Source organism: Canis lupus, chromosome 3 (assembly GCF_048164855.1).
Source record: "Canis lupus baileyi chromosome 3, mCanLup2.hap1, whole genome shotgun sequence".
In the NCBI taxonomy this organism is placed as follows: domain Eukaryota; kingdom Metazoa; phylum Chordata; class Mammalia; order Carnivora; family Canidae; genus Canis; species Canis lupus.
In genome coordinates, this window is record NC_132840.1 from 62,799,452 (window position 1) to 62,815,302 (window position 15,851).

Genomic DNA, 15,851 nt, shown 5'->3' on the forward strand with positions numbered 1-15,851 from the left:
CTGTTGATCTGTTCCACAGTTCTTCTGGTCTCGATTTCGTTGAGTTCTGCTCGAATCTTTATTAACTCCCTTCTTCTCTTGGGTGTAGGATCTATTTGCTGTTTTTTCTCTAGCTCCTTTATGTGTAAGGTTAGCTTTTGTATTTGAGTTCTTTCCAGTTTTTGAATGGATGCTTGTATTGCGATGTATTTCCCCCTTAGGACTGCTTTTGCTGCATCCCAAAGATTTTGAACGGTTGTATCTTCATTCTCATTAGTTTCCATGAATCTTTTTAATTCTTCCTTAATTTCCTGGTTGACCCTTTTATCTTTTAGCAGGATGGTCCTTAACCTCCATGTGTTTGAGGTCCTTCCAAACTTCTTGTTGTGATTTAGTTCTAATTTCAAGGCATTATGGTCCGAGAATATGCAGGGGACAATCCCAATCTTTTGGTATCGGTTCAGACCCGATTTGTGACCCAATATGTGGTCTATTCTGGAGAAAGTTCCATGTGCGCTTGAGAAGAATGTGTATTCAGTTGAGTTTGGATGTAAAGTTCTGTAGATATCTGTGAAATCCATCTGGTCCAGTGTATCATTTAAAGCTCTCGTTTCTTTGGAGATGTTTTGCTTAGAAGACCTATCGAGTATAGAAAGAGCTAGATTGAAGTCACCAAGTATAAGTGTATTATTATCTAAGTATTTCTTCACTTTGGTTAATAATTGATTTATATATTTGGCAGCTTCCACATTCGGAGCATATATATTGAGGATTGTTAAGTCCTCTTGTTGAATAGATCCTTTAAGTATGATATAGTGTCCCTCTTCATCTCTCACTACAGTCTTTGGGGTAAATTTTAGTTTATCTGATCTAAGGATGGCTACCCCTGCTTTCTTTTGAGGACCATTCGAATGGTAAATGGTTCTCCAACCTTTTATTTTCAGGCTGTAGGTGTCCTTCTGTCTAAAATGAGTCTCTTGTAGACAGCAAATAGATGGGTCCTGCTTTTTTATCCAGTCTGAAACCCTGCGCCTTTTGATGGGGTCATTAAGCCCGTTCACATTCAGAGTTACTATTGAGAGATATGAGTTTAGTGTCATCATGATATCTATTCAGTCTTTGTTTTTGTGGACTGTTCCACTGAACTTCTTCTTAAAGGGGAATTTTAAGAGTCCCCCTTAAAATTTCTTGCAGAGCTGGTTTGGAGGTCACATATTCTTTTAGTTGCTGCCTGTCTTGGAAGCTCTTTATCTCTCCTTCCATTTTGAATGAGAGCCTTGCTGGATAAAGTATTCTTGGTTGCATGTTCTTCTCATTTAGGACCCTGAATATATCCTGCCAGCCCTTTCTGGCCTGCCAGGTCTCTGTGGAGAGGTCTGCTGTTACCCTAATACTCCTCCCCATAAAAGTCAGGGATTTCTTGTCTCTTGCTGCTTTAAGGATCTTCTCCTTATCTTTGGAATTTGCAAGCTTCACAATTAAATGTCGAGGTGTTGAACGGTTTTTATTGATTTTAGGGGGGGATCTCTCTATTTCCTGGATCTGAATGCCTGTTTCCCTTCCCAGATTAGGAAAGTTTTCAGCTAGAATTTGTTCAAATACATATTCTGGCCCTCTGTCCCTTTCGGCGCCCTCGGGAACCCCAATTAAACGTAGGTTTTTCTTCCTCAGGCTGTCGTTTATTTCCCTTAATCTATCTTCATGGTCTTTTAATTGTTTGTCTCTTTTTTCCTCAGTTTCCCTCTTTGCTATCAACTTGTCTTCTATGTCACTCACTCGTTCTTCCACCTCGTTAACCCTCGTCGTTAGGACTTCTAGTTTGGATTGCATCTCATTCAATTGATTTTTAATTTCTGCCTGATTAGCTCTAAATTCTGCAGTCATGAAGTCTCTTGAGTCCTTTATACTTTTTTCTAGAGCCACCAGTAGCTGTATAATAGTGCTTCTGAATTGGCTTTCTGACATTGAATTGTAATCCAGATTTTGTAACTCTGTGGGAGAGAGGACTGTTTCTGATTCTTTCTTTTGAGGTGAGGTTTTCCTTCTAGTCATTTTGTTCAGTGCAGAGTGGCCAAAAGCAAATTGTATTGGGAAAAAGAGAAAAAGAGAGGAGAGAAAGAAGGAAAGAAAAGAGAAAGAGAAAAAAAAAAGGGAAGAAAAGAAAAGAAAACGAGAAAAAAGAGAAAAATAAAAGAAGAAAAAGAGAACGAAAAAGAAAGGAGAAAAAAAGGGGGTGGGGGAAGGAAACAAATCAAAAAGCAAAACAAAACAAAAACAAAAAAAAAAAAAGAACCACAGGGGAGTATCTTCTGATTCTGTGTTCTTTAAGTCCCTTGGCTTCTCCTGGAAGTTGTCCGTCTAGCTGGTCTTCTGGGGGAGGGGCCTGTTGTGCTGATTTTCAGGTGTGAGCACTTGGGGGAGCTGCTGTGCCCCTGCCTGGTGCAGGGCTCGGTGGGGGTTGTTTACCCCGTGAGGCCCCAGGAGGAACAGCCCCAGTGGCGGGGCAGCTCTGGAAACCTGGATTCAGCCCCCGCAGGAACTCCGTCTGCAGGGCCTGGAGGCTCCGGGGCGGGGCCGCTGATCTGCTCAGCTGGGGCAGGAGCGTCCTCGCTGTCCTGGGCCCTCCCGGCCTCTGCCTGTCCCGGGGGAGGCCGGATCCTGGGCTGTGTCCCGGCGCCCTGTGCTCCGGGGCCTGCGCTGGTGGATTCGCGCTCCCGGGCCGCGCAGCCCCCTCCGCGGAGCCGCCCCCGAGCCCCCCGAGCTGCTCCAGGTCCCGCCGGGTCCCGCCGTGCGCGCTGCAGCCCTTAGGGAGCTCGGCGCACGCTCCCGGGGCGCAGGTGTCTGTCAGTGTCCCAGGGAGCCCGAGGGCATCCCCGCCCTCCTGGGTCCTGCTCCACCTCCCTGCGAGCCCCTTTCCCCCGGGAAGGTCGGTGCAGCTCCTGCTCCTCCGGGACGGGGCTCTCCTGTCCTGGGGACACTCGCCCCGGCCTCAGCCCGGCTCCTCGCGGGCCCCTCCCCCTTGGAGGCCTTTGTTTCTTTACTTCTTTTTCCCCGTCTTCCTACCTTGATAGAAGCGCGAACTCTTCTCACTGTAGCCTTCCAGCTGGTCTCTCTTTAAATCTCAGGCCGAATTCATAGATTTTCAGGATAATTTGAAGGTTTTCTAGGTAGTTTGGTGGAGACAGGTGATTTGGAGACCCTACTCTTCCGCCATCTTGCTCCTCCCCCCTAAATTAATTTTAGAGGGTGCCAGTCAATCCCACTAGAAGAGAGGATCAACATAAAATGGTATTCCAGGGATCCCTGGGTGGCGCAGCGGTTTGGCCCCTACCTTTGGCCCAGGGCACGATCCTGGAGACCCGGGATCGAATCCCACGTCGGGCTCCCGGTGCATGGAGCCTGCTTCTCCCTCTGCCTATGTCTCTGCCTCTATCTGTGTGTGTGTGTGTGTGTGTGTGTGTGTGTGTGTGTGTGTGTGTGACTATCATAAATAAAATAAACTGAAACTTTAAAAAAAATTTAAAAAAATAAAATAAAATAAAATGGTATTCCATCTATATCCATATTCTTTCTTAAACATCCCCTTCCCCAGTGTCTTGGCTGCTTCATGATTGTAAATTGTAAAGTTGCCAAATGTACAACCAGGCAGTATCATTAACATCAGAAAAACTGGCTCATCATAATTAAGAAAAATTCCAAAACCTCCTTTTTGTCTCCTTTTTAAATTTGTTTGCTTGCTCATTAATACCCTACATGGTTCCAAAAAGAACCAGAGAAAAACTGTTCTAAAATATATTTTCAAGAAATTTCTCTGTTTGGCAGGTTGGTTACTGGAATGATATGGATAAATTGGTCTTGATTCAAGATGTACCCACTCTTGGCAATGACACAGCAGCTATTGAGAACAGAACAGTGGTTGTAACCACAATTATGGTGAGTTTTGGTCTATGCTTTATGCTGTTCCGTCTTGTCCACAGGCAGTTTTAATTCTCCAGCTATGGTGAATGGGGTGAGAACTGCATCATAGCAGTGGTGGCATGGGTGTTCTCGTCCACAAGTCTGTTGAGGCTTTGAATAGGTTTGTCCTGAGCTTTGAATACATTCAGTACTTTTATTTGTATTATCTTTTGTTGCACTGTTGTTCTTGGAAAGATGCTCAGATGTTAAAAACGGAAACTGTCACACTTTAGTTAGAAATGTATGAAATGCTATTATTCCAAAGGACAAAAGAATGAACATGAAAAGTCAGCAACCAGTCACATAAAAACATCTGGTAGTAAACACCATCTATTGTTGTTATTATGTTTTTTAAGACATCAGTGTAATAATAGTTAATAGTGTTAAAATTGATCATTTTCAAGTAGTTTAATCATTGGATAATGATTTGCATTGTCTGTTTATAATAGTGGAGATATAAATGTAAAGATTATAGTGAGCATGTCTTATACAACTAAATGTTTTAGAAATAAATTTTGTTTTATATTTATTTTTAATGTGAAAAGGGTGCTCTGCACTGATTGTTTTTCTCATTGACCAATGACAAATACACAATGCAATTTATTGGACTTCCCCTGAGAATTAAGGAAAGTATGATGGCTTCATTCTGACACATCATTAAATGAAGACTACTCTAAATTTTAAGAAAGTTTTTTCAAGAGTTCCTAAAGAAATTTCCTTTTCAGTAAGAGAATATCTTACATATTTTTCTCTTCTAAAGTTAAGCATGCTCCTTAGAGTCCATGCTGGTCAAATGAGATCAACAGTCGGTGACCTAGATCCTCAGCTCACTGTCTCGTTAGGCAGAACACATTTTCAATTACTTACGCAGCCCTTACTCCATATAAAGTGGAAGTGCTTTATATTATTTAGTTTTTAGCTTATGTAATTTTGGTTTTTAGTAACGTCAAGTTATTTCCAAAAATTTTGGCACCAAGGTCAAAGCATGAAAATGCCAGAAAGAAGTTGTCATATATTGCAATGAGTGTTCTCTGTGTCACATCACCAGCTAGCAATTTCATGTTACTCTGCCAAGGCTTGATGAGAAGTTTATGACTTTAGAATGCAAACCGGCCAACACCAGTTGTTGTGTAAGAGTGCAAAATATACACCTTCTAACTTAATTATGTAGTAGTTGCATGGGACTTGAAAAGCAGTATATATATATGTATATATATATTTCTTTTCCTAAAAAGACACAGTAATGGAAAGTCATACTTCAGTACAGTCCTCCTCTTTTCAGCCTCTGATGAAGAATCCTATTTTAAGAAATTGATCAAGAAAGAAATGAGTTCGACGCTGTTCGACCATTCCTAACTAAGGCTCAAGTCTTGTTCTCCTGTGTAGTAAATTTAAGCTAATTTTTCATGTGGGATTCTTCTTGGATGACCAACTCTGGACTACCAGAAAAAAAATTTTTTTTAAAGTTCTGTGACTTTTCTGAGATACTAGAACAAAAGAAGAATTAATCCTCATCTTTCGCAAGAAAATATATAGATGTTGAAAAAGAATCACTTAGCAATTCTGATATAGCAATTCCCCTATCTTGAAATGAGGTCATTGTACAAAAAAAGCATAATTATATCACTCCTAATTCCAAGTGAAGTTTTTCTAAAAGCAAATATCTATGAATTTGTGTGCTTGTTTTATGAATATACACAGTAGTTTTCTTTAAAGGTTTTTTTAAAAACTTTTGCCTGTTCTATGTGAAATAAGGTGTTTTAATGTGCATTATAGGTATAATGTAGAAAATCTCCTTTCCATCCCTGTTATTAAAGGGGTGGGAGATATAATTAAAACCAAAATATTGAATCAGTTTGCAAGCATGGCTGGTTTTCAGAAAGCATGCTACCAAAAAAAAAAAAAAAAAGTTAAAACAATTGAGAAATTCAGTTGTTTCCTATATACATAAAGAATATTATGTAAAGCTAACTGTTGTTTGACAGTGATATCTTCAATATTTTTGCTATCAAAAGAGTGCAATATGAATATTTGTCTTTTGTATAAAAGTGTAATCTTCATATAATAATACCTCTTTGGGCTTTGCAACTGCATAATCATTCAGTAATTTAAAAAAAAATAGTAGAATCCTTTCCCTAAAAGTGTTTTTGTATTTGCTTTTGTTGAAAATGGTCACCTGGAACCACCAACATCTCTACTATCTCATTCATGTTGAAAGAAATATGATTCCTTGTAGACAAATGAGATATTGGCACCTGCATGTAATAATCTCCCAAATTCAACCAAAAGCTCCCAACACAGATGGAGCTGGTTAGACATTGTTAATATGTGCAAGACAGATATCTAGACTCAGAAGGCTGGGGGTGTTGCGGCGCTGGAAATCATTCACTTTGATCAAAATTGATATGGCATGGCTGTTATTCCCATTTGTCTTTCTTTGGTGTATGTTGTTATTTATATGTTGATACATTGTAATGATAAATGCTGTTGTTAAATAAAATTGATTGAGAAATTCATTTATTCATCCACAAATATTTATTAAGCGTCTGCTATGAGCCCAGGGAAATGCTAGAGAAAAAAAAACAGACAAAAATCCTGCATTCAAATAAGTTTATATTCTAGCAAAAGAAAGCAGACAACAAACAATAGACTATTATACTAGATATCATTCTTAAATACGGTTTCAGCTTTTTTGTACCATTGAAATTTTTTTCTTATAACAGTGTGGCATATCTATAACATGATCTTCATTTGAATGACTAATTTATTTGACCTGAATATAGTCCACTGAATATAATGTAGCTAAATCTCAATAAAAAGTAAAATTGGCAGTACCATCCCATAAGGGTCACGACTACAGGGTTGAAAGGTCTAAAGTTTTGAGTTCAGATGCTTACCATTTTGTCTTTAAGACTTAGCGACTACGAATTGGATAAAATCTGTAATTGTATATGAGACTGTGAGTCATACTAACTTTCTATATTCTAAGTCATAATTTTTGTCAGTAAGCTAAGGAAGCCAATTCTGTACCCTGAGGTTTGCATATATGCAGCAGTTGAGGAAGAGACAGTGTGCAGGAGGGAGGCATGTAACTTCACTCCTCTGGCTGCTGAACTCTGGAAGAGGAGAACTAAAGCAGTATTTCAGCCAAGCCCATTTTTCCCCCAAATGTTCACACCTGAAGCTAAATGATGCTTATGATGCATTGCTCAGCTAAGAAGTATTTCTTGCCATCTTGTAAACCTAACAATCCTTTAGGAAATTCTCCATATATCCACATTTATTTACTGCAGCATCAGAAATATGTTACAAACCTAAAAGCAATTTCACTTATCACGCTAGATCTTTTCCAGGGGTTACTTTTTTCTCCTTTTATTAGATGTTTGATGTTTTATCTTCTCTATGCAGAATTTTACAGCTGCATTCCACATATATACATGTGCATATGCAATACATCCATATCTACATACAAAAATACAGATTTATTTTCTTCCATGCACTAAATATTAATTTCCCCCATATATACACTGCCTCTAAAGGGTTCAACACTCAACTAGTTTTGAAATACCTTATTTTGAATAAATTCTAAAATTGTGCAGCCATCCAATTTGCTCTTTTTTTTTCTCTGAGTTGAATAATAATTTCCACTTTTCAGAATTTTGCCCATGGGATAAATTACCTACAACTAGTAAGATTCTTTGGAGAAAAGCAAATATCCAGACAGCAAATAACTTTGGTCGATACTACTGATTTCATCATTTTAACTGTTTTCAATAGTAATTGTAATGATTGTATTTTTTTATGTTTAGAAAATCTTAAAGCCTTTTCAATAAGAATCTATTTCAACAGTTTTGTTAAATACGAACAATCCAAAAAGATTTTCTCAGTAGGAAAATACTTTATTGATTGAAAATCATCTTAATTCATTTACGCAAACATTTACTTAAGAAAGCCCTAATGTAGCAGCTTTAGACAGAGATTGTTTTTTTCCTGAAATAGCAGAGCAGATGTAGAACACTACCCATTATGGAAATTTTAGTAATAAACTCACAACTCCTAAGAAGTAATGCATTTAAAATAACTTCTGAGGAATTCCTGTATCACAGAGCACAGTAGTTGATAATAAAGATGATAGGTTATACTCTCGTGGCAGAAGAGGTTATATTGAGCTTCTCTGATCATTCCATTTTGATTTACAATTGAATACCTGGACTCTGTAAGGCGGCTTATCAAAGATGCCCTACAAATCCTCCTTCATGACTGGCTAGGACTCATTGTCTATTATACTGAAAAGATTTAATATTTTCTTCACCCATGGTAGCCCTCAAAACCTTGTATTAAATCCTCCCTAAATATGCAGGTCAGAAGGCCTACTTGTGGGCAGATTGTCCGATTGGGAGAGCGTGGAGGATCTGCTACTCATGTGGATTTAATATGAAAGAAAAGCAAAATGAGACACACTTGAATAAAGTGCATAGAGCTGAGCAACCAGGAGAGCTTTTGTTCAAGAAAAATCTGGTCTTTCTGCCTGTTTTCCCACCTCCCTGAGTGATCATCTTATTTCTCTAATGCTGCATGCACCACTCATCTGCATCTCAATGACTGTGAATGCCCCTGGTTGTGCAGAAGTCTAGCTAAATTTCTAATCAATATCTTCAGTAAACTGAAAGTTTGTCTAGTCTTTGTTGGTCTGTTTGGCAGGAAAGCGAAGTTCCTGATGGACATGTGCTGTCCCAAAAGGGAATTGAAAAAAAGGAAAGAAAACACTAGGTAAATTTTTTATTTAGATTTCCATATGTCTATTTCAGAAGAGGTGGCCTAGTACTTAAATTAATTGCTTTCCTTTTGAAGACCTGAATCAGAAGTTCTAATGTAATTACTTTGCCATGATATTCCTATTTAGAGAGCACAAATGCACCAGGAAATCTTTATACTTATTGAGTGCCTTGTAGATACCAGGCAATATGAGGAGATATGGAAAGGTTTTATCTATACTGTGTATTCACTGTTTCACAGAAAGTATTTCATTTACCACACAGAAATTCATGTCCTTAAACTTACCCCCTCTCTAGTTAAATCATATGAAATCTCAAATAGTTGCACCTATTTTGACAAATGCAATGATAGCTTCAACAATTTCCAGATATTTCAAAATATAGATTCAGTTCCCACATCTGCTCCTTCTGTGAAATGGAGCAATTTGCTTGCAGTCTCTGAGACTTGCATTTTCCCCCTGCAAATTGGAAGTGCCTACCTCAAAATAGCAGTGTGAAAAGTAAATGAAAGGCACAGTTGAAGAACTCAGCCTTATTTCTGATACAGAGCATGCACTAATTAACTCAGAGCTATTATTAGTTTTCACTACTCTATTTTATGATTGTTTCCCATCACTCTTACTCCTTTACCCTTATTACAAAGAAGTATAATCTTAAGTAATCACAAGAGGACAAGAGGCATATTTTATGTATTTTTGTATCCCTAGTCTCCAGCAAACTGCCGGGCACACAGTCAGTGCTTAATAAATCTTTGAGTACATAGTAGAAGTATGGCTTTTAATAAAGCAAATTGTCTACAATATAATGTAGAGGGAATTTAGCAAATTAGATGGGAATTCTAGCTAGAGAAATGTGCACACAAGCTGACACTGTCATATATATATTTGATGGCTAAAATTCCTAAATGTTCAAGTATTCCAGACACTAAAATTGACTTTCAATTTTAGTACCTCATGTGAACCATAGATATACAATTTTTGAAAACTTCTAAGTTTGTTCTAAGTTGGAAGTGCTAACTATACAGCCATGTCAATTACAATATTAAGCATTTTATAAATGTGAGATTCTTGCTTTTCTCTAAATATACTTCCATTTTTAATAAGCTGTCACAAGAAAAAGAAAAGGAAAAGATTAGCTCATTTTAACCATTTATATTAAATTTTAGAAATTAACACCTTGCAACAACTCACCACAATTTATAATTTTCAAGACCTTTGTATTGGGAGAATCTTTTCTGTAAGCTACAAAATAATCTTCATCTATCTAAAGAAGAGACCATCAGTTTCCTTAACTTTATAGGTGGAGAAGCTCTCCTGTTAAAATATGTATCAGTTTCAAAGAAATGAGAGACTTCTGGGTCCCTCGACTCTGTCAGCATAAGGCAAGTCTGTCTATTCAATGACCAACCCTAAACAATTGCCCACAGTACAGTTATTTAGGGCATCTCTATTACAAGTTATATATCATGTAATTTACAATCTTGTTAAGTTTTTAAAGGTAATTTCTACATTTATGAAGTACTTAAAATCAGAAGTAGTATCCACTGCCATGTTCTGCAAAGTAAAATACCATCTAATCCGGAGTTCCAAGAGCAAGATCAACTTCCCCAATCACACATTTGCTGGGGAAGTTGAAAAGATTTGTATGAAAATTACTCAGTGAGTGTGATAGTACAATGTTATAGAATGTAAATCCATGATCTCAATGACATTGTGGCCAAAGGTGGCCGCCCTTGTCTGCAAACGACTAAAAGTTCTGAGGTGTGACTGGCAGTCCTCTGTATTTGTATGCTCACCAGATCTACCCTGTGGTGGCTTTGGGCTCCGTTCCCAAAATCAGCTGCTTGTTGGCTAACTTGTCTCTTTAGTTCATGGCCTTTAAATGGTTTGGCTTAAGGGTGTGTGAGTGTGAGTGAGTGTGTGTGTGTGTGTGTGTGTTGTAACTGAAAACTAGTTATCATTAGCCACCAGTAAACCTTTTCATTTTTATAAGGATTTTTACAATAATTCTTTACCTGTTTTCTGTCTTACTTGCTTCAAAACCTACATGAGAATATCACTTGAAATGTGTGATTGTTGCAACTGGGGGAAGATTATTAGCTTTCGTTGGAAACATATTTTATAATAGAAACCTTCACACACCACAGGCCTCACTAAAGCCAAAATATTGGACAGTTTTGGGAAAGCCAATTTAATGCAAACTAGTATATAGAATATTTTAAACTATTCATTTCTTCACTGAACTCACTAGAACCCATTCTGAGAAAGGCATTCAGCAAAATGCTAGAGAGTTTAAAAAAAAAAAGCATCTTGCTTCTTTCCTAAAAGAGGTTGCAATTAAACATGGCTAAACAAGACACGGAATAAGGAGACCTGTTACCTTGAATACCTACTAAGTAGTCTAACTTCATGCGATATTTTAGAAATACTAATTTCATTACCAAAGATGATGGGCTGATGCTTCCCTAGACAATTATTAATGTTATATTTTTCCTGTCATGATCATGGCACTAGGTATGTAATAGTCCCTCAGGAAAAAACTATTTTGAAAGGTTTCACTTTTAGTACCCAATATAAAGTAACTGGATATACTTCTAAGCATATTTCTATATTCATCTGTTTTATTATTGATTTCTAGCCACACAAAATCAGTGCGTATACTAATATTAAATCTAATCTTTTTGTCAAATTCTGCAGCTGAAAAGTTGCATAAAGATTTTTGCATGTTTTATAATTTCTCCTTTACAGTTCTCCTTCTCTCATTATAGGAATCCCCATATGTTATGTACAAGAAAAATCACGAAATGTTTGAAGGAAATGACAAGTATGAAGGATACTGTGTAGATTTGGCATCTGAAATTGCAAAACATATTGGTATCAAGTATAAAATTGCCATTGTCCCTGATGGAAAGTATGGAGCAAGGGACGCGGACACAAAAATCTGGAATGGGATGGTAGGAGAACTTGTTTATGGGGTAAGCAGACCAGTTTATTCACGAATTTACTTACATAAACCTGAAACTTTTTTTCACCTGGGCATATAACAATATCTCAAGACCTGTTGCTGTTTTTAAATTTGCAGTTACATTCAAGAGGCATCTACCATGTTCAGATGTTTCTCTAGCTCATTATGGTGCAATTTCCAAATAATGAGAGAAGCTAATACCTCATAACTTCAAAGTCAGGAAAGATAAAAAAAACTGAAATATGATGTCCTCTTAAAAAAAAAAAAGTGACTTCAGTATCTGTGATGACCATTCTCTTAAGCTCGATGCCACTCTACTCTAGCCATGTTGTTTTAAGAACTACAAAACAAATCTATTATGAATGTTACTTGATAATTAAAGGAACAGATTTCCTCCAGCAGTATAAAGTTGGGCCTAATTTTAACTAGTTACTTGTACCCCTGTTGCTTGTACTTACTGGTCAATATCTTTTACATAATTGGTAAAGCAATCATTAAACTACTTTAGCATCTATAAAATATTCACCGATAATGTGAGATTCTTATAGATCTGCTAAACACAGTAAATTTAAACTTTATGCAGTGCTATCATTTTTTTAGACATAGCGAAACACAAAACTTGGAGCGTATTCCATAGCAGGCCTCACAGAAATGCACGTCTGGCCCTTCCCTCTGAGTTTACCAGATACTGAGTACACACATTGATCACCAAGGGCAAATTCAATGTAGACATTCCTGCCTGAATAAGAACAGGATTGGTTTCTTCAGCTATCACTGCAGAGTATCACAATGAAACCAGCAGTTCACAAATGTTGGTGATGCATGATATTTCCAAAGTCCAGAAACAAAACCTGGAGCTCACAGTGAGCTGTGCCCATTGAGTAACCAATAAAAGTCACATACACTCACAGTGTACTCTCACAGTGTACAGAAATTTTCTGTAAGCCAATTCATATTTCACAGATTTCACCTTCAAAGCACTCTCTAATTCATCTTCACAAGACCCTTTTGAAACAATGACACAAGAGTAATCCTTCCCTAGAAGAGAGTAAAGACTCAATGATTGAGGACAATAACAGAAGTCTGGAGAGGGGCTCCTTTTCCAAGCCAGAACTACAATTTGGTAGTTTCCTGATTCTGCATCTTGGATTTCCGACCTCTACGCCACAAACTTTCTCCAACCAGTATCATACAGTAGCTGTAACCTCCACAGAAGAGGAAATTGTTTGGCATTAAGGAGCAATCAGTTAGTTTTATATTCATTTAAAAAGAACTGCTAACTTGTTAGTTGCCCTAAATGAAAAAAAAAATTCAGTTTTAAGAAAATCAAAAAGGAATTTACCACACGGCTCATCAACAGTTTGATAATGAGCTTTAGGTTCCAAACAAAAAGGATGTGTTTGTTTCTTGGTAATATTTTAAACTTTTAGTAATATTTTTAATTTTTGAGACAATAAGATTTTAAATGTAAACATGATTCAAGTTGTGAGAACTACAGTAATTCATTTTCTTTAGAAAACACTGTTGGGTATTTCATCTCAAAAAAAAAAAATCCTACTTGGATTACCAATTAGTTATGGATGGTGTAACTAACCCAAGTAACTTTCTACGACATTTGTCACGTATCTCTTCTCCAGAGTCCCTACCCACTGGGAAGTCCAGCCTCGCCCCTTTGCGTGGGCTCTGACCACATTGTTCACGTGAGAAAAACAGGTGACATGAAGAGAGAGCATAGTCAACCAAACACTGTGTCCATAGCACATGTCCCAGTAACACAGCCCTGAGGTCAAGCAGTTCTCAAAGAGAGACATAGCACTTGCTGGTACTCACTGTATTCAATCATCAGTTACTCTGCCAGGTTTAAATTCCCTCATCTCTGCCACTTGAGTTTTTCCCAAAAGGAATCTTCTTCCATGTCTCTTATGCTTCCTGTAGATTTGGTGATTTTCATTCTGGTGTCTGCAAAGTCTGAACTTTCTTCTCATTTTATTTTTTACTTTCTTACTGCTAATACAATGAATGCCCGATTTCCAGGGCCCAAGGTGGAGCTCTATCCATTCTCTCCTGTCCAGCAAAGCACATTAGATAGTAAAATGATTCACTTTGAAGCCATTATTATTATTATTGTTATTACTATTATTATTTCATTATTCTTTGTAAGCTCTGTTTCTGGAAAAGTGTTCTGGAAAACCCTCACATGTGGCCTCAGCACACACCTGGTGGTGGCCAAGAAGCACAGGAATCTCCTCTGCCCTCAGGGCCTTTCTGCCTGTGGCCCTGTGCACCACACCAAGTTCATTCTGTGTCTTCTGTTGCGCCTTCACTGGCCCTGCTCTGCTTGTGTGCATGGATTTTAATTCCGGGGAGTACTCCTCCAAGCACATTCCGTGGCCTGCCAGCACCAGGATTACCTGTGGTACGTGTTAAAATGTGGGCTCATGGGCCTCACTCTGGAAGCCCTCAAGAGCCCAAGTGTTATCAAGTTCTTGCAGGAAACACTTTACATACTTCATTCTGGGAATGGCTAAGAGGTCATGGAACAAGGCACACGATGTCACATCTCCAATCCTAGCTGAGAAAGCCCAGCTGTATCTTCTCTGTTCACTTGGCTGTCTCAAAACACAACCTGTCAGACTTCAAAACTGTCCTCATCAACCATCATGTCACACTCTGATCCAGTGTTTGCCTCCCCTCGCACCTGATTTCATATGCAGGAGGCAACTTTATTTCTCTTCTTTTAAGGCTTTTAAGGCTTAGTGGTAGCTTGTGTAAATAAAATAAGAACACCACACCTGACAACTTGGTATGCAAAAGGTGGCATTTCAGATCAGTGATAGGATGCATTTACTCAATTATTCCTGTCGCAACAGCAGAACAACCACTTGGAAGATTAACAATGTTGGAGCACATCATCACATATGATACCAAGTTTAAAGGGATTGTAGGTACAAGAATAAAATATGCATGATCGACACTGGTCATATGATATGAGAAGAATTTTTCTAAGCACAAAACCAAAGGCTGAAAACACAGAAAGAAAATTCTGTATGGCTGCAGCAAAATTTAATACATATATATTGCAATGAAGTACCGTGAACTAAGTTGTGTAAACAAAACAATTACTGGACAGGGAGAATATTTGCAGCATATATGGAAAATAAAAGTTAATTTTTTGAATATATTTAAAAGCACTTACAAGTTAGTAAAAAATAAATACGCCGTATGGAAAATAAGGGCAGGTTAGGACATTGGAAGAAAAAAGGAGAGTGGCCATTTGATTCATAAAAATAAATTCAAATTAACACAATGAAATCTAGCTTTCCATGGGTCAGACTGGCAGAGATAAACAATAGTGAAGACACAGATGGGCTGTCCAGCATTCATAGCTGCGGACGTATCCACACAGTGCTGGCAACAGTTGAAGTCTGTGTGATATTCCTGGAGAAAAGTTTCACAAAACAAATCGTGACCATTATAAGGATTGTTACCACTTAGACCAGCAATCCCATTTCTAAAAATTCATCTTAAATACTTAAGGTACGTACCAGGGTTTGTCTTCAAAGATGTTCGCATCATCCAAGCTTGAAATTGTGTAAACCTGGCAACAGCATAGCATAGACGTCTCCTAAAATAAGAACTAGATTGAGCAAATTTTGATATTTTCATATGATAAAACACTTGCAATCATTAACTAGTTTTTAATGTATATGATAAAAATAAAAAGGAATTCATCATATACTTCTGAGTAGAGGAATTATAAACTGTTGTGTTTTGTATTATCCCTTTTTAAAATAAAAATATTATTCATCAGACCATGTCTAGCAGGGCATATATGAAGAAAAAGCAAGAGTAGGTGAAGGGAATGGAGGTGACTTATCTTAATTTTCTGTTTTTATACTGATTTTTCCATTGCTAGTTCATGTATTACTTGCGTAATGAAAGTTATACAGGTAATAATATGGCAGAAATAATAATAATAGCCTCCAGGCAGTGAGCCTGACTTTTGTGTGTGTGGGCATTTCTGCTGTAAGCTACGTTCATTCTCACTTGAGGGCACTTAGGGTTAATGCTCCACCACCCAATGGGCAGCATCATGGCCTAAGGACACCCCCTTGCCAGCCTCCAGATCCCCTGGTACCAAGCTGCGGGCCATGGTGTGCAGCAACACCTGAGCAT

At 37.9% G+C, this 15,851-nt stretch overlaps 1 protein-coding gene and 1 long non-coding RNA gene across 15 annotated transcripts in view; one reads left to right on the plus strand and one right to left on the minus strand.

The window, feature by feature from the left end:
- The window catches only part of GRIA4 (glutamate ionotropic receptor AMPA type subunit 4), a 377,193-nt gene that overhangs the window by 311,490 nt on the left and 49,852 nt on the right, over positions 1 to 15,851 (plus strand). For 13 of the 14 annotated variants that reach the window (XR_012028564.1, XR_012028563.1, XM_072821787.1 and 10 more), the window contains 2 exons: positions 3,802 to 3,912; positions 11,479 to 11,685. Coding sequence is in view for 12 of the 14 variants with exons in the window: in XM_072821787.1 (XP_072677888.1) it covers positions 3,802 to 3,912; positions 11,479 to 11,685 (318 nt within the window). In the remaining 2 variants the exon portion in view is untranslated. Of the gene's footprint in view, positions 1 to 3,801; positions 3,913 to 5,218; positions 6,453 to 11,478; positions 11,686 to 15,851 lie in introns of those variants that run through there. The other variant, XM_072821795.1, reaches the window with a different exon arrangement.
- Positions 12,906 to 15,324, minus strand: LOC140630876 (uncharacterized). The gene is made up of 2 exons (XR_012028566.1): positions 15,221 to 15,324; positions 12,906 to 15,113 (listed from the first exon to the last, which is right to left on the minus strand). It is a non-coding gene; the product is annotated as an uncharacterized lncRNA (long non-coding RNA).